Source organism: Panicum virgatum, chromosome 5N (genome assembly GCF_016808335.1).
Source record: "Panicum virgatum strain AP13 chromosome 5N, P.virgatum_v5, whole genome shotgun sequence".
Taxonomy (NCBI): domain Eukaryota; kingdom Viridiplantae; phylum Streptophyta; class Magnoliopsida; order Poales; family Poaceae; genus Panicum; species Panicum virgatum.
Genome location: NC_053149.1, coordinates 67340698 through 67365405, shown reverse-complemented (window position 1 = coordinate 67365405; position 24708 = coordinate 67340698). Strand labels below are relative to the sequence as shown.

At 43.6% G+C, this 24708-nt stretch overlaps 1 protein-coding gene and 1 long non-coding RNA gene across 6 annotated transcripts; both read left to right on the top strand.

Moving 5' to 3' along the window:
- Positions 1 to 357: 357 nt before the first annotated feature.
- On the top strand, positions 358 to 13640 carry LOC120676665 (probable histone acetyltransferase HAC-like 3). Of its 5 annotated transcripts, none has more exons than XM_039957988.1 (18): positions 358 to 594; positions 2354 to 2454; positions 5697 to 5869; positions 7031 to 7136; positions 7305 to 7548; positions 7630 to 7800; positions 7917 to 8881; positions 9129 to 9404; positions 9483 to 9758; positions 10491 to 10619; positions 10713 to 10913; positions 11004 to 11146; positions 11231 to 11516; positions 11593 to 11732; positions 11809 to 11887; positions 12011 to 12355; positions 12693 to 12916; positions 13035 to 13640. In XM_039957988.1, exons 3-18 carry the CDS (start codon positions 5712 to 5714, stop codon positions 13087 to 13089), a joined length of 3798 nt encoding a protein of 1265 aa, XP_039813922.1. In that variant the 5' UTR covers positions 358 to 594; positions 2354 to 2454; positions 5697 to 5711; the 3' UTR covers positions 13090 to 13640. The 5 variants fall into 5 exon arrangements, with proteins under 5 accessions (XP_039813922.1, XP_039813924.1, XP_039813923.1 ...); XM_039957990.1 differs by having other exon boundaries at positions 2336 to 2454; XM_039957989.1 differs by having other exon boundaries at positions 358 to 678.
- A 1086-nt stretch (positions 13641 to 14726) lies between these two features.
- On the top strand, positions 14727 to 15684 carry LOC120676945. The gene is made up of 3 exons (XR_005676046.1): positions 14727 to 14949; positions 15160 to 15243; positions 15324 to 15684. It is a non-coding gene; the product is annotated as an uncharacterized LOC120676945 (long non-coding RNA).
- Positions 15685 to 24708: the final 9024 nt, after the last annotated feature.

Here is a 24708-nt window from a genome sequence, read left to right as displayed (position 1 = left end):
CTGCGGGGCGGCCGGCCCGACAGGAGGGCGGCAGGGGGCCGGCCGCCCGCAGCCGGGCGGTAAGGGTACAAAACTGTAAATTATGAAACCAAAAATATATTTCTGTAAAAAAACGATTTTGAAAAATAAAAAAACGCCAATGCCCCGTCCGCTGTGGGCCGCAGGGCTGGCGCAGATGATGGGCCCACGCGTGGTGCTTTCCATCTATCATGGGCTGCTTGTGCTGTTTCAAAGTTTTGGGCCGTGCGATTTGTACGCAGGCTGATCCGATCCGGAGTGGGGAGGGTTGTGCCGTGTGGCAGGTGTGCTGGTGTGCAGGGGGCGGCGTAAAGATTTCCGGTGGGAGACGACGCGGAAGAGCGAGTGAGCGACCAGAGGGAAGGGCTGTTTCGAAAAAATGGAAAATAATTAGGGCGCGTGAGGAAAAAACCCAGCGAAGAGGGAGCGGGGGATCGAAACCCTAGGCGCGGTCGTCGTCGGCGCCGGAGTCCGTACATCGGGAGCGTGCCTCATGTCTGAGAGCGAGATCTGGTGAGAGGGCGCCCTCGGCACCATCAACAGCGAGGAGTCCAGCATCGGGCTTAGGAAGGAACGGTAGGATGCCCCGCGTCCCTCTCTGCTCTCCCTCCCTTCTCTTCCTAGATGGGCCGGGGGTGCACTGTTGGGGCAGCCGGAGAGGTATGCAACGACGCGTCAGGGTTACGGATTCAACCCCCTTTTTCGTTTGTGTTAGGTTTTTGGAATTTTCCTCTGCACAATTTCTGTTAGGGTTTCAGTCTTTCATTGCAATTTCTATTCTTAAACTAGGCTGTGTAGGAGTACTTAATGCTTATCTGTACTGAATGTTGCACGAATATACGAGTTAAAGTCATGCAAAGATCCTTGTTGGCTAGAGCCTCGAGCACGGGGTTTTGAGTTGTTCACATCTTGTTACCTTGCACAGTATACTAGCACGATGAGCTAGGCCACATGCCTTTATTACAGTGAACCTTGCAGTAGTTGAGCAGGTTATGCATGTCCCAATGACTTTAGGAGCTAGGTTAAACATTAGCTAGTTATTACGGAAAGCCTTTTGATTTTGCCCGTTCGGAGTAATCCTGTTCCACTTGCTGAAGTATTACATTGGCATTGCACACCTTTTCTTCGAACTCCTGTGTGCCTCAAACTGTAAGCTGAAAGGGCTAGGAACTTCTGCCACCTTTGGATGTCTGTTACACCAAAATCGAGAATGATATGTTTTCCAGTTTCCCATTATATTTAGTTGCCAAACTGTGATTTGCCATGCACCTATTTAAGTGTTGACAGAAAAGGCAGATGTTTTATTTTTGGGCCCACATACTTCAGTTCCAAATTATATTCTTTGTTGGAGATGTTGCTTCCACTTAATGTCATGTGCCTTGTGTGCTTATTTGTTGTATTTGCAACGGTGGGATTGCTTGTTTTGTCGCACAGCTAACCGTCTGTGGCAAGCTGTCAACCGACTTGCTTATTTTTGGTATTGACAAGCGGGCAAAGTTGTCTTCTAGGCATGAGTTGTCTTCCAGATACTTAATACATTTGGGATATGTGTATTTTACCAGTCTTAAGTATACTCAAATCCATGGGAATTACAAAGCCGCATGCAGTTTACCTTCATTGTTTTCCGGAGAGCAAATAATGAACTTAATGTTGTTAACAGCATTTGGACAGTACTAAGTTTGGGTCCTATATTTACTTAGTACTTATCTATCTGAGCCTTTTTGAATATGAGTAATATCCTTATCTAATGTTAGCATATTTGAGTAATATCCTTTTGTAACCTTTTCAATTTATACAATGTTGCTGTCTAGTCTGCCTAGGTGGCTGCCTGAACCAAACTAGGTTTTAAGCATGATACGTGTCTCGATTCTCGAGCCTAGGCATTTCAAAAGAGTGTACATCAACTTACATTTGTTTTGTTATTCCTTGAAGACACAAAAAATTGTCTTTTATGGCTTTCATATTTCCCCAAGTCTGAAACCTTTTAATATTTTTCTCCTGAAGCTTTCATTAAAATAATTTACATGGAGCTAAGTTGTACTCTCTCCATCCCAAAAAACAAGTCATTCTAGGATTCAAAATTTGTCCCAAAAAACAAGTCATCTTGCCCTATTTAGAAGTGCATGTGCATGCAAGAATCAATTAGTGCCATATGGGTAATAAATAGGGGCATACATGGTCATTTTACCTTCTTGTTAATTTGTCCTAAAATTCCTAGGATGATTTTTTTTGGGACGGAGGGAGTATGTTCTTTTAACTCCGAAAATTTTTCTTTGTTCTTTCTCTTTCTTCTGGTCAATTCTGATTGCGTTAACAGGTCACTTTGTTGTTACAGTTCGCTGATTTGGAACTGAATTTCGTAAGAAGGATGGCCAACAGATTCCTCCCAGTGACAAGATATATGAGTGCATACTGTTTCGAGGAAGTGATATAAAGGTAATGATTGTAAAATCAAAACGATGCCTCTTAAGGCTTAAATTTCTGTAATTGTTACTATTGAAAAAAAAAGTTTCCATACTATTTTGCCTGGGCTATTTAAGTAAGTTGTGTCATCATTTATTTGGTATATCTTATTCATTATGCTGTTCAGAATTGTGCATTTTGCCTTGGCTGTTTGTGTAAGCTTCGCCATCACTGATTTGGTATATCTTATTCCTTGTGACGTGTGGCATTTTGATTGGACAAAAAACTGACTGATCCATTAATAGAAACTTAGCTGGTTGTTAGGTAGTGAGTGTCTTCTGTTATGTCTGTGCAAAATATGTGGTCGAATTGGTGTGCCAAAAGCTAATCATTCCCAGGCCAATTCCAGGACGTCAGCACATTGACTACTTGAGCCACCCTGACCGTCGAAGCCGAAAGCACTCTGACAGTGCCTATAGTCACAAGTTTGTCAGGATAATCGTGAGCTCTGATCAATCAGCTCTCTTCTATCACAGCCTTTTGCATCGGCCTGTGTCCTGCCGCTACATGGCTCACCATCTCGGGCATCTCCTCCACCCGGTCAAATATTATCCTCCCCCAGCCCTAGAAAAAACGGAAATAATCTGCCCCCATCTAGTTCGTCACCCACACTGGTGGACCTCTGTAGAGGCGAAACGGGCTACTGCCCCCCTCCCCAAGAAAATTGTTTTGAGGTATGGTATATTAGCACAGTTGTAATCAGTAGATTAGCTAAGTTAGCAGTAATTGGCCCCTCCTTCCATATGGCCCACGTTCCGCCATTGGTCACCGACACCCTCCAAAATGTATCCCAAACATACGAACTACTCGTTACTCCTAAAAAAACACAACGCCAAACAAGTCGAAAACCTCCCTAGGCCAACAAGCCAACTACTTGAGGTCCGAATCAGGTATCTGTCTCGAGTCCGCCTTGATCTATTTCTGTTTTCTCCCTCATCACCCCCGCCTGACTTTGACCGCCTCCTCTCCACCTATGCCACTGCTTCAACCTAACCCTAGCTCCGCCACTGGTGAGGCTGGATGCTATGAACCTTAGTTCATTTGGGGATAGAGGAGGATAACCAGTGCCAGGAAGATGGCCAGGCAAAGTTGGCGTGGAGGGAGACTAGAATATTTGGGGGATTTGGATTGTTTGTTCTTTCTTCATTGCTTGATTAAAAGAGATACAATCCCATCCTTATATAGATGGGCAGACTTGACCCTTAAGAAACCCTGACTTAACCCTTAAGAAATCAATCCCTAAATTTAAGGAAATAACAAACCAATCTAATCTAACCTTTCCTAATATCTGGACCCTATTACTGTTCACGGCGTGAACAATACTTCCTACCCATGACATCTCCCCCCTCCTTCGAAGACAGGTCGCCCTCGAGCTGTGGTGGTCTGGTGGAGGCCATGGTTCCAGCCCTTCATAGTCCCTTCATAGTCCCCTGGTAGCTCGGACATGCACGTGATGCTTATTTCTCCTGGATCCCATGGAAAACCACCAAACCTGCCTGCAGCCATCCAGAGCCAAGACCAAGAATGTACAGATCTACTATCGTGGAGCAAAACGACGACTGGAGGCTCCATGCGGATGGTTGTCGGAGTGGCTCCACCCGTGATTGCCCCCCTGCGCAGAATGATGCCCTGCTGTTCCGAGCAGATGGCCAGCGGCACCACAAGCACGAGTCCTCCGACGATGTTGTCCCTGCGCGGAACGATGGCCAGCGGCTCCCAGCAGGCCACTGGCGTGCCGATTTGGAGTGGCGCCGCCACCTCCGACGGCTGGAGACTGGTGCAATGTGTTCGCTTGGTCCCGTGTAGAAGCCGCGCCCGCTGCCGTGCGAGGAATCCACGCACCGCCCCATGTAGCCGCACCGCCGCATCTTTACGCCGCAAACTCTCCTTCAACTTCAAGAGTACGGTTTGGATCTCTGCACAACAATCCAGTATGTCGGCACACAAATTCTTCGCCGATGCTAATGGATCACCAGCAGCAGAAGCCATAGAATCAGATTGAAACCAAAGCTAACTGATACCAGATGCTATGAACCTTAGTTCATTTGGGGATAGAGGAGGATAACCAGTGCCAGGAAGATGGCCAGGCAAAGTTGGCGTGGAGGGAGACTAGAATATTTGGGGGATTTGGATTGTTTGTTCTTTCTTCATTGCTTGATTAAAAGAGATACAATCCCATCCTTATATAGATGGGCAGACTCGACCCTTAAGAAACCCCGACTTAACCCTTAAGAAATCAATCCCTAAATTTAAGGAAATAACAAACCAATCTAATCTAACCTTTCCTAATATCTGGACCCTATTACTGTTCACGGCGTGAACAGTACTTCCTACCCATGACACTGGAGTGCTAGGATCCTGCCTGCCGTACCCAATGCCATATCATTGCAGGGGAAAGCTAGGTTGTGCCCCCGCTCCTGGACCTTAGCAGCTGGGAATGTGGAATGATGCTATATTCCTCAAATCCTCATCCTAGGAACAATTATGTTCCCACAGTGTAAAAAATTCCATAAGTATCGTACCACGTTCCTCGGTCCACAACTCCACATTCCTCGATCGTTGATCCAGGAGCTTGGTAACTAGGGCCCGCCCCCTGCCCCCCATGTCAGGTTTAGTCCAGTCTGATCCAACACTTCTCGCTGCAGGAGTCCTGGCGCTGGTTGGCTGAGGTTGGGCTTTTCTTGGGTTCTTGTTTATTTTTGTTCGGCGTCAGCTTGTGATTTCTGCCGTGTGCCCTTGCCCTACGTGGTTTGTCTGATCATGTAGTGTTGATTTCAGTCTTTTGTAATTAATTATTTCTAATATCGTTTGATGATCAGAAAAAAAGAAAACAAAAATGATGCCGACAGTTGTTGAGTTGTCGATGTGTGCTGAAATCCTTTCATTGTAGCTTTAGTTATCGCGCAGTAAAGCTTGCTGTGGTTTCCTTGTCTGCCAGTTTTTGGCAATGTGTAGTACCTGTGGTGTAGGAGACTCAATGTGCGTGTCAGTATATGGTCAGAGCATGGTCCTTATGCTCTTATGTGTAAATTGTTTACCTTTTTTTAGGCAATTTACTTCAGACCAATGACTATATATTCTGTTTCTACTTTCTTGTACGACTTATTGTGTGCTGCTTTGCTTTGCGTTATTGATCTGTCGCTTGTCCTCACTATGTTGGTGCTTGCAGCTGCTGATTGAACTTTTTGATGACATGACGAGTTTCTGCATTTCAGGTGAACACTACCAGCATGATGACTCAGACCCTGCAAGGGAAAGTTATGGCCTCCAATGTGCCGAGCAGCTTTTCTATTCGGCAACAGATGTCACTGAGTGATTTTGAGATGCTTCAGCCAGATAACATGGATCAGTCTACCTCTCCGATTCGCAGCATTATCATTCAAAAAATGTAAGTTTGGAAACCACCAACATCCATAGTAGTTTTGACTTAAATTACTAAATGCTTTTGATACGGGTGTTTGTTGTGAACAAGCAATCATGTCAATACTGGTACATTCTAGGAATTCAAACTTCTACTTTAATGCATTTAATTCTTGGAATGCTCATCTTCATGCTTGGTTATGGAGATGTGTTCATATTTTTTCTCGAACATGGTATATGTTCATATTTGTCTATGTGAGCATGCATTGTTCCGTGGTTCTGTGCACATAAATGCATTGACTTCATTTCTTGACGTCTAAAGTATGTTTGCCATATGCTTGAAATTTGGTACTTCAGAATCATCCATTCTTTGAGTAGCTCCAGATGATTGGCTGGTGCATTTTCTCTTGTCGGAAGAAAATCCAGAAAAAAAAAGCATTATAAGCTGCCAATTTTTAGTGGAATTTTGTATGCAAATGTTTAATAGTGGCACCTGATACTGTTTCCAGTCTATCATGCTTTCATGTTGAATTGATATGCGGCTGATGAATTTTTCATCTTATTTGTATTTTGCTGATATAGCATGGTTAATCTTATAATTCGTCATATTACTGTTACACTTATACTTCGGTATACTGTAGAGATATTCAGATATAAAATTGTTTTAGTTAATTCCCATTGGTAATACTAGAGGAGGGTGGTTGAAACAGAGATGCTTTGGTTCATTTTTATCTTCTTCGGTATACATCTTTTCCTGCATAATTCAGTAGTCTATTTTTTTTTTTCGATTAGTACTTTAGTATAGTAAAAGGGCGGCCTGGTGCAAGTGGTAGTGCTTGCCGCCTAGTCACAGGTTCGAGCGGTGGCCTCTACACATTGCACGGTGTGTGGGAAAGACCTCCCGCTAATAACCTCCCCCAGACCCCGCACAGTGCGGGAGCCTACGGCACTGAGTACGTCCTTTTAGTACTTCAGTATAGTACTAGAAGTTAGTTGCAACAGAGATACTTTGGTTCATTTTATCTATTTTGGTGTACATCTTTTCCTGCATAATTGAGTGCTTTATAATTTCTTCAGGAATTCTCGAAAAGAAAGATATACTGGGTTCATTTTTTCCCATCCCTTTCCTTTTCCCGGCATATCTCTTTTTTCATGCAGTATCTTCTGATGCTTCTTTTCATCTATCCAGTGCAACTTGCCTGAAAAAGAGGGAACAATTTGCTAAAGTCAGCTCAGATTACCTTCTGAAAATTTCAAGAAATATTGACGAAGTACTCTACAGAAGTGCTCCAAAGGTTAGTGTTCCTTAATGCCGCCGTGCAACTGCAGTACATTATATAGCATGCTAAAGATATAGGTCTGATTCTTGCTCTTCAATTACATCCTCGTATAAAACAGCTACATGTTTGACTGAGGATAACTGATTCTTGCAGTTGCTAACACCTAGCCCTTTTCTATTATAGGTTCATTACATGGATCTCAACACTCTAGAAGTTAGGGTGAATGCTTTGCTCAGTTCTGTATCGAATAGGAACCACAGAGGTTCGGGGATATCTTCAGCAGCTTCATCGACAAAGAATTTACAACAGCTGCCTGGAATACAGATGGCAGACTCTAGTGTATATCATGATATAGTTGCCCCAGCATTTGCTAATATGCCTGTATGTGCAAGAGACGTGCCTACACATACTATATTTACTTCTCAGAGTAAGTTGGGATGATGAGTTCTATTTTTATCTCACAACATGCCTTTAAATCTATAATTCTTTATTGATTATATTTTGGCAGGATATGTACCACATAATTACAATGTGGCAGCTGCTAATTTTCCTCAGCCTGAAAGCTTTGGGAGCACCATAGTTGCTCCATGTGTGTCAGCACTTCCAAAATGTAGTACAGGCCCTAGTGAGATTGCCAGTGCTGTATTACCAAATGGCCATGTAAAGGACAATTGTCCAGGTAAATTATTTGCATCTGTTGTCTTACATGTTTGATTCGATTGTAAATGATCATTTGCACTTCCACATATTTGGTTTGGTTATCACATCATAAATGATATGAGCGAATTTTGCCAGGTGATGCTCATCCTGTTGATAGTCCAATATCATCTATGTCTGGGAGTTCCAGTCCTCTATCAGCCGTGTTTGATCCAACCACAAGTTCCAGTGCAATGATAAGATCGCCAGTTGACTCTGCTAAATCAACAGGACATAAACTTTCTGCAGGTTCTGATATATATTCCACCAATGAAGGACAATCATTTGAACAATGCAGAGAATATGAGAAAGACTTAGATGGTGCATGGAGCCAGCCAGTAGAGCAGTCAATCCCAGCAAATAACACAACTGAAAGACATGAAATATACCTCAAAGGAGAATGCCATCTTGACAGATGCATGGAAATGGAAGAAAAATATTGGCGCGTGTCGGACTGTGAAGATTTGTGCAGGGACAAATACTCAAATTTAAGCACCCCCTGTGCCCAGCACCAGTGCTTCATGACAGATTGTGATCCTTGTGACCCTGATAGAGAAAGAGTTGAGAGATCTGAGCAGGCATCAAATAGCACAATATCAAAGCCAACTTCTGCTGTTTCAGATGAATCTTATGGCAAGCATCCAGCAAAACGCCTGAAGGCTGATGTCCCCAGTCTTGTCAATCAGAATCAAACAGAGACTCCAAAGGAGCAAAAGCCTGTTGTGAAGGAGAATCATGGATGTGGTGAAATAGTACAATCAGAAATCACTGAATTACCAACAAAGTCACCTCGCAGTTCCTTGGGTGACATTAATACCGGCACTGATATTACGCTAGAGCAGGGTAGTGAATATGTACATAACATGGAGATTGTTGCAGAAGGATTGTACTGTGTAAAGGGTGACATTGAGATGAAAGACTCTAAGACTGTTTCATTGGATCAGACAGCGAGTGGGGTCAATGTAACTTCGAGGAGAAAACGAGGGGCTTCTATACTTTACGCATTAACTGCTGAGGAGCTTAGAGATCACATGAGTAGTCTAATAAACCAGGATACTTGTCTGGTGAGTGAATAACTATATCGATCTCCTGTGTTTTCTATAACTGTGAGTAGACCTGATTCTTGTATATCCTGTTGTATCGACATATGATGTCACCAAGCAATCATAGTTATATATTATCTTGCGCATAACGACGTAACTATCTGATTTCTTGATGACAGATGGGGTCAATTCTATCGTTCTGGATTTTATCTATTTATTTAGAACTGTAGTTCACATCCCTGATCATGATTTTCCTTTGCTTTTTCAGAGCAAGGTGACATCTCAAGAAATCCAAGTAATGGAAGGCTTGCCTGATCAGAATACATGCAGTTTGTGTGGGATGGAGAGGCTTCTTTTTGAACCACCTCCACTATTTTGCGCTCTCTGTTTCAAAATAATAAATTCTACAGGGTGCTATTATGCTGAAGTTGAAAATGGAAAGGATAAAACTTCTATTTGTAGCAAATGCCACCATCTAAGCAGTTCAAGAGCTAAATATGTGAAGAAATATAATTATGCTGAAACAGATGCTGAGGCTGAATGGGTACTTTTCTTTTCACCTCTCAAGTTATCCTTATGTATTAATTAATTCCTCATTTTTTGTTCATCTGTGTCATTTCAGTGGGTCCAGTGCGACAAGTGCAAAGCTTGGCAGCATGAAATCTGTGCTCTTTTTAACAGAAAATGTGAAGGTGCGAAGGATGAATATACTTGTGCAAAATGTTTTTTGAAGGAAAAAGATAGTGGAGACATTCATGCTCTGGAGTCATCTACTGTTCTCGGAGCACAGGAGTTACCAAGAACTAAACTAAGTGATCATATTGAGCAAAGGCTTTCTGAGAGGCTTGAGCAGGACATGCAACAGAGGGCAAGGGCCTCAGGAAAAGGTGCTGAACAGGTAAACATCTGAAACTTCCAGTGACATAAGAACTATGCCTGGTTCATATTTCATACTTGCTACTATTGAGTGTATACTTATGGATTTCAGTTCTAGTCATATTAAGCCCCTGTTTAAATCTTTTTTCTATTTCAATTCTCAGTATATATTTGTGTATAATGGGTCTTTCTTGTCCTTGTGTTAAGTCTTTTTACTATTTTCAACGTTTACGTAATTCAGCACTGAAATTTTGTCTGCACTTGAAATGCATTTGTGTTTTTGTTCCTAGTATAATCACACTGCCTGTTGTTAGTCCTTGCCCTGGTGTTTCATTGGCAATGCACATTTAATTGGTTTCATGAAGCATGATAATTAATAGGCTTCTTTTCATTTATTTTTCTTTTTTACTATCTGTATTATTGAGACTGTTGTGTTTGCATTTCATTGGACACTGTAAAAGATGGTCACCAGTCACCACACATAAGAGTTCACTGCATTAGTTTTTTCTCACCCTTTAGTTTGATGCTATCCAGGTCATAATACAATCCTATATCTGAAACTTTGGAAGTTTAGAATTTTGGAGAAGATTGTGACCATTGATGCTTATTCACATCGGACTACACATGCTTCTTAGAATAATCAGACCATCTATGTTGGCTGTATTTTTATTTGCTTTAGTCTCTGGGAATTGTATAGAAAAATGGTGTTAGCTGTGCGTAAGGTTTATTTAACTTTTGTCCTTTGTGCTATTAGGTACCACGAGTTGAAGGTCTTACAGTTAGAGTAGTATCTTCAGCTGGCAGAGTGCTGCAAGTCCAACCACGTTTTCATGAATTTTTCAAACAAGAAAAGTATCCTGGGGAATTTCCATACAAATCAAAGGTACAGGATTGTTGGTTACTTGACCAGTATAGATTTTTTAGCTGTTTAGCTTATAACTGTAACTATCTGGACTGATTTGTGTCTTCTGTATAGGCAATTCTCTTGTTTCAAAAGATTGAAGGTGTGGATGTTTGCCTTTTCGCCATGTATGTACAGGAGTACGGTTCAGATTGCCCATCACCAAATCAAAGGCATGTTTATCTTGCATATATCGATTCTGTCAAGTACTTCAGGCCTGAAATCAAATCTGCAAGTGGGGAGGCTCTCCGTACCTTTGTGTATCATGAAATTTTGGTATGAGAATTGCAAATCACCAGACAAATATTTTTCTTCTTGCAATTATATTATGTTTCTATACTCTGATCATTCTACTGTTTATCGTAGATTGGTTATCTGGACTACTGTAAGAAACGAGGATTCGTAAGTTGTTCCATATGGACTTGCCCATCTACTAAGCGTGATGATTATGTTTTATATTGTCATCCAACAGTACAAAAGATGCCCAAGTCGGACAAGCTTCGAAGCTGGTTTGTCCTTCAATCATAATATCAATGAATTAAATATAATATATGTTATGGCTTCTCATCTGTCTATATTATTGATAATTTTAGGTATCAGAACTTGATCAAGAAGGCTGTTAAGGAGGGTGTAGTTGTGGAGCGTAATACACTCTCTGACTTTTTCCTTCAGCCTGCCAATGAATGCAAGGCCAATATCTCAGCAGCATGCTTGCCATACTGTGAGAATGACTTCTGGCCTGGAGAAGCAGAGAGGCTTCTTGAGAAGAAAGATAATAAAACCTCACTGAAGAAAGAGACACAAGTAGGAAGGCTCTTACGTGTTGCCAAACGTGACGACAGAAAAGGAAACCTTGAGGATATATTACTTGTGCACAAGGTTATTTTAGTTTATTTATATCTTGCCTTTCCAGCATTTTGCGGGTACCTAACATCTTATTTTTCATTGTTGCTAGCTTGGAGAAAGGATGCGCACCATGAAAGAAGACTTCATTATGCTTTGTCTGCAGCAGTTTTGCAAGCATTGTCACCAACCTATTGTATCTGGCGGAAGTTGGGTTTGCACCAGCTGTAAAAATTTCCATCTTTGTGACAAGTAAGCATCTGGTGGAAGTTGGGTCTTGCACGAGCATTGATTTTTTTTGTTATTGATTATGTGTTGGTTATCTTAGGTGTCATGCAGAGGAGCAAAATACAGCACAGAAGGACAGGCATCCGGCCACAACAAAACAGAAGCATGCATTTCAAAGAGTACGTATGCAAATTTCATTTCTGGGCTCGATCTTTTCAATCAATTAAGACAGAAACATGCTTTTATTTAATAGACGCATGGTGGAACCTGTATACTAACTACCATAGATTACTTTCCCACAGATAGAGGTAGAACCTCTTCCAGAGACTGACGATGGAGATCCAACAATGGAAAGCAAGTATTTTGACAGCAGAATAGATTTCTTGAAGCACTGTCAAGATAATCAATTCCAATTTGATACCCTCCGGCGGGCAAAACATTCTACAATGATGATTCTTTATTATCTACATAATTCAACTTGTTCTGCTTGCCACCGTGCTGTGGATCAATGCTTGGTGTGGCGGTGCCTAGAGTGCCTAGGCTGCACCTTTTGTGATCTATGCTACAAACAAAATGGTGAAAATTTGCATATTCATGAATTAAGACAGATTGACACTAGCAAAACAATGCAGAAGAATACTATACAGGTATCCCTCTTACATTAGTAACCGTAACTTCTAGATATCTTATGTTGTGTTCCTGAGCCAACAAAGCTTAAAGCTTTGCAAGCTTATCTGGCGTTCTTTTCTTTTGCTGTTCTTTTTACAAGATGATCTTGGGCATATGTGGCAGATCCCTTATTTCTTAGACTGTAACTTCAAAGTTTTCATGTGAAATTTGCTGTCGCATATTTTAGAATGTTAAGGTGTTAATCTGCATCCATTAATTCCATTAATTGCTATCTATTCCATAGTTGCTTGGCTTTCAGATCTGTACATGATACTTGCTCTTGCGTTTTAATGAACCTTGTGCACATTTCCAAAGCAGGACTACATCGAATGCCTTGTGCATGCATCCAGATGCTTCGATCCTTGTAATTGCACTCTTCAAGTTTGTTTAACCTTGAAGAAATTGTTCTTTCATGGTGTACGATGTGATATCCGTGCCCGCAATCAGGGAGGTTGCAATAAGTGTGTCTTCATGTGGAAACTTCTGCTATACCACTCAAAACATTGCAATGACGCAGACTGTAAGGTTCCCAGATGCAGGTAAAGCCATGGGTCATCTGAATTATTCAGCTCGTCTCTCTTGAAATGCATCTGCGTTGCTTGATAGACCCTACTTTCACCCATTAACTTACCCGCAAATGTTTTGTAATCCTTGTAGGGATATAAAAGCATATGTGGCTGAGAAGGGGAAGCTTGCTGGTCCTGTGTTGTAGCAGGCCATTGGATCAGAAGCTAGCTTCTTGTATAAACTTTGTAAAATTTGTTGATGAAAATGCAATAAACTGCGGTTGGCCGTCGCTGATGGATAAAACTGCAAGGTAAATAAAGCGGCGACCTGGTGCTGCTGGTGAGGTGTCTTCATCAGAATTATTTGTTCCGCTGGTTTTCCTGGCATTGACAGAAGAAAGACAAGGCCAGTATGCTGAGCTTCTACAATTGTCGCGGCCTATGAACATGGCCTGATGTACGCCTAATTTACTGTCATTGAGGGAATTACCGACGGGAGCTTACATAGGCAACCTGACATTTGTTTTAGTGTCCGTACATACCATGTACATATAGTTAGTCTGCCCCCTTGCAACTTAACTCATAGGTGGATCAACATGATAGATGGTTCCGTTTTCTTCATTGCCTTTCTGTTTTGTTCCAGATTGTATTGAACAAGGCCACAGTTTTGTTCGATGTTGTTGTGCTGTGGCAACCAATCCAAATTCTTTTTTGCGAGAGAAGGATGCATTGTATTAAAAAAAGTGATTGCACAGTACACCCTTACTTGCATAAAGGCCCCTAAAGGTAACGAAAATTACAGATAAGCCCCTGTTAATAGTGCCGTCTTCCTCCTTCCGCTGGTGGCCATCATCCGCTCGCCGGGGAAGTCGCTGCAGCTTCAAACCAAGCGCCGGTACCCTCCAGAACAAAGATTGGACTCCAAACCTTGGATTGCTGCAAGAAGTGCTCGATACTTGAACATCAGCTGTCGGATCTTTGAGTCTGGTTCTTCCTATCGCCGCCACAAGCCTAGCAGCCCCAGCTCGATCCACCGGCGCCGGAAGACAGCAGCACCAAAGGCAGGAGGAGGACAAGACCAGCAGGTGCCGGGCCAAAGCTCCTATACAAGAACCGACTCCCTCCACGGCTCCTGCAAGAGCTACAGAGACGAGCAGCTCGAACCTCACAGGCCTGCCGCCGCCACCGGAGTGTTTGGCGACGAGGTGGACGAAGACCTGGAGGAGCTTATTCCGCGGTGGCCGCGCCGCCCCCACCAAGCATGCGCCGCCCGTCCGCCGCACCCGCGGGACGCGCTGCTCGTCCGCTGCATCCGCGGGGGGCCCGCGCTGCCCGTCCGCCGCAGGCGCGAGGGGCCGGGTCGGGTCGCTGCGCCGCCGGGGGAAGCGTCGCCGGGGGCCGCGCCACCGGAAGCTGCGCCGTTGGAGCCCCGAGAAGCAAGTGCAAATGGAGGTTCCACGATTTCTGAGCGAGATTTTCCCCGAAAAGCAAGCTGATCTTTCATGGATTCCTGATGGGTAAGATTCCTACCATTTGTTCTAGGGTTAGGGCTAAATGTGCTCGATTCTGCTCCCTTTTGTAGTCGTGTTATTTTTTTATTGGCAAAATTTGCTGCTTGGTATGTATGATGGATCCCAATTCGTCCTACAGGCTAGCTGCTCGAGTAGGTGGTTATGTAAAATTTACTGATGATGATGGTCGCTAATATTGTGAGGCATGCAACATTCCTAAGATTCTAGACAGAGATAGCACAAATTGGAATGATTTGCTGCTTGATATTAGTGCAGAAATTAAGCTTGGATCTAAACACAAATTGCGTCACATATTGGGATAATATGAGCCGTAGTTATGAAGAGATCAATTCTGACCAGAAATTGCTTCATGCTATTGACATGTATTGGGAGTCAAGAAGGCTATCCGTACAAGTTTGTGTTCTGAGAAAGGATGAATCAGATGCTGTGCATGATGTTGGACGGCTGGAGAGCATGCATTGTTTGTTGCAAGGAAGCACTGACATCATGTGCTGCTGATCCACCACAAGAACAACCATCACCTGCTGAACCATTGTAAGTTTTCCCCTCAAATTTTCAGCTGACTTGAGTATGATTATTACTAGTAGTCCACTAATTTGAATATCTAACCAATTTACAATGCTACACCAAATAGACTTATCCCTTCTGTTTCCACATCAAACCCTGTGACAAGAAGGTACAACTGCATTTGCAAAATGTAAAAAAAAATATGTTACTACAATCTCATAGGTTTCTTCATTGCAGTATGTCAAAAAGGTTGCAGCTAGAGCCATCCACGCCAAGTATAAGCATCTCTCCTGTTCAAATACCTAGTCCGATGACAAGGGGGTATAACTTCTTAAATCTTTGTCTTCTTGGTTGTCATCTTTACTTCAGTTAGTTGACATGCTTTTGTATCGATTTTACAGCCGCAAGAGGATGCTGGAATATGAAGGCTCCATACAGCCCATTACCTGCTCAGCTCTATCTCCAATGCATGTCGATGAGAAGGGAGAGGCGAAAAAGCTAAAAGTAGTTAGGTCCAAGAAAATGGAAATGTAGGTTATGTAGTATTTTGTTGTAGGTCTAATGTGGGCACTTGCTAGTATCAGGATAGTCAGATGTGGCTCAAACATTTCTTTTGGTTTGCAGGACCTCTAAGTCCTTTTTCTTTTACCATGCTGTATTCTAAGGGTGAATTCTATAACCCAATGTGGCTAAACCTGCTATTTTGTATTTGTGAACTGCATGCTCAAATGTCCAGTGAAAATCTGTTATATTGGCCCTTTTATATTGCTCAAATGTGGATGTGAAGGGGTAAGGGCATACTTGTCTTTTATAAGAATGTTCATACCTCTTTGAGGTGGATATATTATAATATGAGTCATAATGTCCAGCAGCTAATTGCCACTGAATTGTAATGGTCTGTGGCAAAGACAAGTATTTTTAGTGGCTTGGAGCAAAAGCCACCTTTTTTGAGTGTCCCCTAGCCAATTTTGCCGTATATTTACATCTCATACTGCCTTGTCGTGATTAGTTTTCATATATTCGTTGGTAAGATATATATTTGGTTCATCACGGATGTCCTTTGATTGAATCTCTACCCTCCGACGTCAATGGCGGCGAGTGATGGTGGACGACGGGGTCGAGCTGTCGCCTGAGTTTTATAGACGGGAAATTCCCCTGGTGATACAGCTGCCTACGTGCTCATCAGTCATCGGCTCCTCTATCTGACTATCTCCGTGTGGTGGACCGGTCCATGTAGAGGACTTGATACTTCTACTTGGGCGCGTCAAGCCTGCCACCGCGCGCGCTGTCGCTGTCCAGGCTCCCCTCGCCTTCTACCACCGCCACTGGCGGGACGTACGTGTCCCTGCACGAGTCCTATGACTGTTTACCTAGCATGTTCCACGAGCACAGCGCCGGTCGCGTCGTCGGCTGCCACTACTGCCTCGTCCCCGACTGGCCGGGTGGGCGAGCGCGGACCTCACACTGCCGCCGTACTCGCAGCCCATGGCATTTCGCGCGGTGCTCCGTGCGCTCGGTTCACCGGCAGCTCCGCGGGGTTCAATGGACGTCGCACTTCGAAGGCGGCGACCGCCGGCCAACGACGAGCAGGAACGAGATCCTCTGCAGTGAGAGGAGGACGCGCGCATCGTGCGGTGATGGCGTCGGTCGGGGACGGCGGCGGCGCGGCTCGCCGTGACCTCGTCTGTGTCACGGGAGGCAGCGGCTTCATCAGCGCGCGGTGGATAGAGGCTGCGCTGCGAACCAGCGAGGGGGCACGGCAGCGACGGTGACACCACGATCTCTCCCACAGCGTTCATCTCCTTCGGATGACTTCTCTCATGTAATCTCATCTCCATCCTCTTCCTTTGCCTTCTCACGCGGGTTAGGATTTGATAGTTTTTTTTATTCGTATGCCTGGATGGCCGGGTCCGGTTCTTGATTCATGATTTTCATGCTTAGATGGCCGAATCCGGTTCTTGATTTATGATTTGAATGGCTGGATATTTCGATTTGGTTTTCTTGTTGATTATTGTGGAGCTGGTCATTGGTTTGTGCTTTAGATAGAGTAGTTGATGTCATCACCCATCCTCCAACGGGCAGGAATTTTCATTGCGCTATGCCAAACGGGCCAAAGTCCATGGTCCTATAATCTTGCTCTGTGCTTGAGATTCTGAAGAAGATCGATGATCCTGACATATTGGTTATGTACTGTACTTTCTTCACTGAATGTTGCTTCGCAATTATGCTATAGATGTGTCACATACCATAACACGCGCTCACCGGGGCCGCACGAGTCGATTTGCGGTCTGCTAGCGCCGGCAACTGCAGCGCTCGAACGCCGCCGCCGCTTGAAGCTGCTGCTGCTGTGCCCAACCACTTGCTGCACCGCCGCACCGCTCACCGCTCGCCGGGCCAAGCACACGCGCTACCGCTTGCCGCCGCCGCGCCGCTCACCCCTCGCCAGGCCAAGCACGCGCGCTGCAGCTTGCTCGAGTCGCACGCCATATTGATTCTTCCATTTTTTTTACTGAGATCATATAATGGCATTGTAATGATTACTATTAAGGTAAGCAGCTATTCTATATATATTTGGTTTCTTTATTCCACTCTCGACCGTAATATAGTGAACTTGAGTCCAATAATCATTTTTGAAGAAATATGGAGTGCTTATATGTACAGGCTGCTTCCCGTACTTGTTGTGCTATAGAGGCTGCTTCAGTTTAAATAATTGCCTCAAAGAGAACTGCAATGTGAGGAACCAGCCCATGTTAATTTCGCCTAATCGAGTTATCGTCCATTGATCAACTCAATTAGAAACGACCAATCCCGATAGTTCTTGGAATGTGTCATGAGCACCGCCCAGGATAAACATACTCCACTAGCACAACAGTAATATCATTACACAAGTACATCCAGACACGAAGTTACATTATAAAGAGGTTCAACATATTACATCAAGTTTTTCAGAGTTTGCAGCGGAAAGTCTACTCAAAGCGCACTCCATACATAACGCAAAAAATAGAAGGTAACACTATATGCCGATAGTGCCCTTCTCGGAGCCAACAGCCATCTACTCCTCACCCACACCTCTGTCCGCAGGGTAGAAGTAGCCAAATACGACCTCCGGCTGGGTATCACCTGCAACAACTTTAACGATAGCACCATGAGTACAAAGGGTACTCGCAGTACTTATCCGACATGGGTATATAGTCCGATCTCAAGGAGAATGCATTTGGTTAGTAGCAAGGATAGGTCATGGTATTTAATTTTGCATAAAAAACATATACTTTGATCAAGTTGTAAGAAGCAAAACACATAGCATCTATGATCTCTAAAGTGTACATCAATGAAATTGCATAAGTAAAGTGATCATGTATCATAAGCTCAATCTTCCATGAATTCCAATCGGTAACTCTACGTTAAAGTCAAAGTATAAGAGCGTGCTCAATGTCCGAGAGCGCGGCTATTGCAATAGATCAAAAACCCTGCAGGGGTGTACAACCTTACCCACACGAGTACAAGACCAACGACCATACCCATGGCCAAGGATAAGTGTTGATTCATGCCTCAATTTTTCACACAAACACAACCGGCTATGATCGAACGGTCGGGAAGGACACGTGCACCGGAACCGCCGATCACACTCCATCACGACTCGCACCGAATCCGATCAAGACAAGGTGTGGCTCATGCTAGTTGGCTTACCTTCCCATTATTAAGCATGTGGTTTGTACGGAAAAGTGCTCAAGTATCAAAGCGATTACGCATCGGTCCTTAATCAACTCAAGCAAGTCTAACCATTTGAGTTCCACTCTCAACATGGCTCTACCATACTTTCCCAAGTTCGAATCACCATTCATAGTAACTCATGCACAATCAAGACACATATATAAACTTCATTGATCTAAAATATGGGGTAAAAGAATGCTTAGGTGCCTGCCTTGAGTTTCAATGGAAGCGTCGTCACCCACGATCTCCAACTCGTGCTCACACTCCTCTTGATCTGGCATCACAGTCTCTACACGAGTGCAATGATGCTTGATAAGTAAATATGCCATGAATGATTGCTATGAGATGCATATGATATGAGAAGAATGATTTATTAGTGCAAAAATCATGATAAAAGAGGCTAAATATATAGTACATATGGGGATCAAGTATAACTAAAAACAATGGGATTAAATAACTATCAAATGACTATTTTATTGGGGTTCCTGGACACTCCGGACTTCAGTCCGGACACTCCAGACAGGCAACCCCGGATAGTCCTCGTTTCAACCCCGGATAGTCCGGACCCCGGACTTTTCTACAGTAACCCCAGACTTTCCGGCAGCTCGACGTATGAATATTGAAAAGTCTGTTCCCGGCGATTCCGACCTCAGTTTGGGGTGAGGTTTGTTTCTAAAGGTTCATAGGAATGTGGAGAGTCTATTTTGATAGCTAAAACCAATATGCATTGAGTTTTGAGAGCTCTAGGTCATCAATGATGAGAGGGGCTCTAATGGCTCCAACCTAGGGCAACGAGGATAGATCGGGGAAGGGGATGGGCTTACCGGTGATGAGTGCAACGCTAGCAAGGTCTTGAAGATGGTGGTGAGGGCTTGGTGAAGCTCGAGCTCGTCCTCCTTGCTTGAAGCTTGAGTAAGAGGAAGGAGATGGAGGAAGAAGCTTGGGGAAGCTCCAAGGAGAGGAAGGGGGGATGGCACAGCTCGTCGGCGTCGATCTCCGGCGTGGCTCCGGCGAAGCTCCGGCGAGGTGGTCCTTTAATGGTGGAGGAGAAGGGGGAGCTCCTCCATGGCTTGGTTAGAGAGAAGGGGTTGGAGAGAGTGAGAGTGAGGAAGAGTGAGCAGGAAAGGGGAGGGTGCTGGTGTATGTGGGCTTGGGCTGACACGTGGGCCCGAGGGGGCGAGGTGGCATCTAAGTGTCTGTGTGCTGGACACGCGTCCGCTACAGTAATCCCGGATACTTCGGTTTCAGTCCGGATACTCCAGGTAAGCCCTAACCCGGATATTCCGGATTAAAATCCGGACATTCCGGAAATCAACCCAAATATAGTTTTAAATTTAAATGATGATGTATATGATGACATGATTATGCTCAGATTAGTTTTAGGAGTGTTACATGCAATGTGAATGATACATGCAGATTAATGCATTTCATCGTCTGGGCAACGTTAAATTTTGTCCTCATAAATTGTATCCATATCCTATAAGCGAATATTAGTAGTACAAAATTATTTTATTGTAACACCTTGATCCAGATTGGATCAAATGTTGCGTACCAGTTTGTTATTTTGATTAAAAGAATTTCCATTGGTCTGTAAGCTGCACTAGAAGTTCCAGCATATTTGCTTCCAAAGTCACATCAATATGTCTCTGTATTATGCAGTAAGACAATCTATTAGCAGAAGGAAAAGATAACGGAGAGTTTTGAAGAAAAAAAACAGATCAATGGAGACATAATATATAATATACAAAATTCGAGGGTTTTAATGGAAACTATCCAAAGAACACGACAAAACCCTCCCACTGGCCACGGCCATGCCTTTCTTTCTAGGTGTCCTCGCCAGACTGGAGCAAAAACACGCTGCGGGCACCTTCCCACATCAACGTCAGCGTCCAGATGATTTCGATCTGAGGCGCCGCCGCTCTGGTGGTATGCCGTTACCGACGAGGTAGGTTCAGTTATGCTTTCCCTCTCTCGTCAATCTGGTGATCACGATTTGGAACGAAACAATGCATGCTTGCTTCCCCATATCCAAACCTCTTCCGATCCGCATCTGCTAGGCGGTGGTTACCGATCGTGCTTCCCGTGTCGTCCACCATGTGCGCTCGAGGTCGAGCCTAATACAACGGGCAGAGACCATGAACACCGTCAGGCTCCAGCACCAGGAAACTGGGCTCGTTTTCTCGTGGAGCCAGGCGCTCTCGCCTCTTCGCGGACACACGCGGGCAACGGCGCCGCGGCCAGGACCTCGAGGGCACGCCACTACGTTCACATCGTTCGCCATGCGGTGGCCGGCCGGGTACCGGACTAGCTAGTAGCCACGAGCCACCTGCGAGTCCGTGGAGCAGGAGCATGCACAAAGGAAACACAGGATCGAGCAGGCGAGCAGGAGAAGGGGTGCGCGCGGGGCGCCATTGAACAAACAAAATGGAAGTGGAACCCGCCGTCTGCCGAGACCTTCGTCTGCAATGCAGTCTTCTTTCTTCGTTGGGATCACACGATTACGGCAGCTCGTTGCCGACCCAAGAGGCCAGCACACCGTGCTACGTAGCTCCACCACCCACCAACGCACCGGCACAGAGCATGGCGCTTCAGCTATTCGATCAAATGCCTCCAAACGCCCCAGCCCCATATTCCTATTCCGTAATGTCTGCACCATGTTGCACGCCGACCCATTTTAACGTTACCAACTTTGTTAAAGAAGTATATGTGAAGGATTCTAACTGGTTTACAAGATTTCTGTAGGCTGAGTAATTCCTATGCGATTTGTCTATGTTTTGTTTGCTGCTGCCCCGCTGAAGCAACGACAATACGAATATACTATTTGTGGACCTGCTTTAATTGAAATATTCGAGGAAGAGACAAATGGACAACACCTGGACATTCGGGAGGCCGTTAGTACATAATCACACGTGGGAGATCATATATAAGTAATGTTTTTTCAGTTCCGAGGCTGAAGGTAGAAGTGACTGCTGTCATTGGTATGTGATAGATTAAAATATTTGGGAGAGAATTACTTGATTCATTTGATTGGTATGCGTGTGATATCCTATGTATCTTGATTGTAGACAGATACAAGTCCTAGTACATGATGACATAGTATCATCCAACAGTATGCATGATTATGTTGTTTAGTATCATCCAACAGTATGGTTATGTTTTTTACAGATGATGTTCATATACTGCTGCGTAAACATATTGGATGATTGGATGAAGAGAGAATGTGGATATTGTGGAACATAGACTTGCCAGTTCGTTCAAACCTACAGCGGAACTGTGGCTAGGATTCTGAAATTTTATTTTTATTTTTGTATCTAGGGAGGTAGCATCAACCTGAAGACTATCAGAGAAGCTGGAAACGGTGAGATCTACGGCAAGCTGGTTTGCCCACCAAATGGGCAGACCCTGGAAGTGACAGTAGCCTAGAAGCAGAATATCAGTATGTCAAGGTCCGTTTGTTGTTTTCCTAGTCCAACCTGTACCTGGAGGCTTTCTGTTTGGCACAGGTTTAAAGACATGCACGCCCACATTGTTTCAGGTGATGTAAGTCAGCAGCTGTCATTTGAGTGTGGATGCCACAACAGTGGGTGCAAACCGATTTTACGACCCTCCGATTCGACAAAAACATTATCTCAGAAATTTACAAGGTGTTGGGTGCGTAACTAGATAACACCGGAGGCGTTGATGAACTCAAGGAGGCGCTTTCCAAGGGTGTCGGTGGTGTTTCTAGAAGCCATCCGATTTCCAGAGTTATAGTGATTCTTGGTGTTTGTGATGAAACAGATAAATACAGAGATCATCTGGGAGTTCCTAAAAAGGTTTCACAGCTGGGGAACGTATTGTCCTACCATAAGAAGGCTCGTTTGGTTTCTCCCTATAAATCCATAGAACACACTTTGACCGCTAATTACGAATATTAAATAAACCCAGTTTCAGTGTTTAAAATAGTTGACTAAGGTATTTAGCGGTTAGCATTTGTAGAGGCTAAGAACCCGTTTAGCGGTTTTGTAAATACCATGTGTTGAGAAATCGGCGCCCCTAACACCTTCAACTGGACAATAATACGAGAAATGAACTCTATATGGGAATCTTTATTCACCTAACTTAGTACAACACAAGGCTCTTGCACTCTTTATATCAGCACACTACCATAACACTACTAAACTACATGGTAACTTTGTCATCTTCTACTTGAGACCTCTTATGCCATAGTATGGCAAGAGGAGGGGAGCACCCCAATTTATAAGACTCCATGACTCATATGGTTTTGCCATGTGTCCATTTTCTACACACTTCTTTATAAATATCTAACTCTAAAATTTTCCTCACGCTTATCTAACCATACAAATATCTAATTTCTAGAGTATTCCATATTTCACCATGAAGCATGGTAACTATATTTCATGCATACTCTCTAATCTTCTAGAAGCTTCTCACAATTATGCATTTCTATTCAACACCATGGATAAATCTGTGAGTAATTTTGCATATAAATATAAAATTAAGAAAATTTCATGCACTGATGTACATATTGGGCTTCATTCCCTCGTTACATCGTTGATGAAATACTAAATTTTGTAAATGATGAAGTTCAGTACTAAACTAACAATAAATAAAGAATATATATGCTTTAGTTGGCTAAATAACCCATAATTTAGCGGCTATAGCGGGATATAGCTAGCTATTAGCGGATTTAGCCTTTTAGAGCTAAGAGGTGGATATCCTAGTTTTCTTCACTCCCAAAGTCTATAGCAGGCTATAGCGGTGGCTATATCCGGCTATTTACAACCTTTGACAGTTTGCAAAATTAACTCCAAAATCCCGGTGTTAGGAACCATGAAGAATTTAATGAGGCATTTGACCACGTGATTAGAGGATGGTTATTGTAGCATCACTGTAGCCAATCATTAATTAACTACCGTCATTAGATTTTTCGCGAAAAATTTCACCCATCCATGAAGAAATTTTGCAAATAGAGTTCATTTAGTACTACATGCATGCAAGATCCCTTTCTAAAAAATGTTAGAATAGAACGAACCAAACGGGGCCCTTGAGCCCATCACAGGCACTGAACGGCGATGGCGTGACTACCTTTGCGTGGCTACTGCCTGCACGTTGCTTGACCGAAAGGGTTCGGGGTGCTTGGTACATGATGAGATAGTTCGCTTTGATGGATCACGCTTCTGGTATAGCAGTACTTCGCTCTGAAAGGACTTAGGTACTTGTTGGCCTATGGTACTGTGCCTGTGCATACTGACATTGCCAGGATGCTTGTTGATCTCGCATACAATGCCTGTACATATTTACATCGTCTAGATGCCTGCTGACCTCTCATAATACGCTGTGGATACTTACATGACTGGCAGAGATGTCCGATGCACGGCTTGTGGATTAATGTGTAATATGGGAACGAAAGAATCTTTCTGCGGCAGTCATTGGAGTGTTTCGTCTCGTGAGACTAATCTTGGCAGTTGTGTCTTGTGTCTGACACTCGTACAGGATATAATATTGAACCTCCTTTTCCACTGGGTTTCATTTGTGTTTGCTCCTTCCGGCCTATAGACGTATTCACGATCTCTGCATGCTGTTCAAATTTGTTTTCGAACAAGCTTTTCACGGTTCAAGAAATGGGATTTGTACAATGAGGTCGATCAGTATCACTGGTACTTTGTGTCACCAATGCCTTTTCCCTGGATGGTCTCGCATGCATAGTTGATTCAATTGGAAAATGTGATTGAATGCCCCTTACACTCTCTGGTCTACGTTGTACTCCCTTCGTTTTTATTTACAAGTCGTATTAGATTTGTCTTAAGTTAAACTTGACTAACTTTGACCAAATTTATATAAAAATATAGCCACAACTATACTATCCAATATATGCACTACCAACATATACTTCATGGTGGATTCGAGATGAAACAAATTTGGTATTGCAAATAATATTATTATTTCTTTATATAAGTTTGGACGAAATTTGCCAAGTTTGGCTTAAGACAAATCTAATACTACATGTAAATAAAAACAGAGGGAGTACATTTTAAGCTGTTCCTATGCATTTATAGCCATGACTTGATCATC

Coding starts and splice junctions, on each gene's coding strand:
- LOC120676665 (XM_039957988.1), top strand. CDS start 5,712: ATGATGACTCAGACCCTGCAAGGGAAAGTTATGGCCTCCAATGTGCCG. Junction 11,517..11,592: donor ATATATTACTTGTGCACAAG/GTTATTTTAGTT, acceptor CATTGTTGCTAG/CTTGGAGAAAGGATGCGCAC. Junction 12,917..13,034: donor TGTAAGGTTCCCAGATGCAG/GTAAAGCCATGG, acceptor TAATCCTTGTAG/GGATATAAAAGCATATGTGG.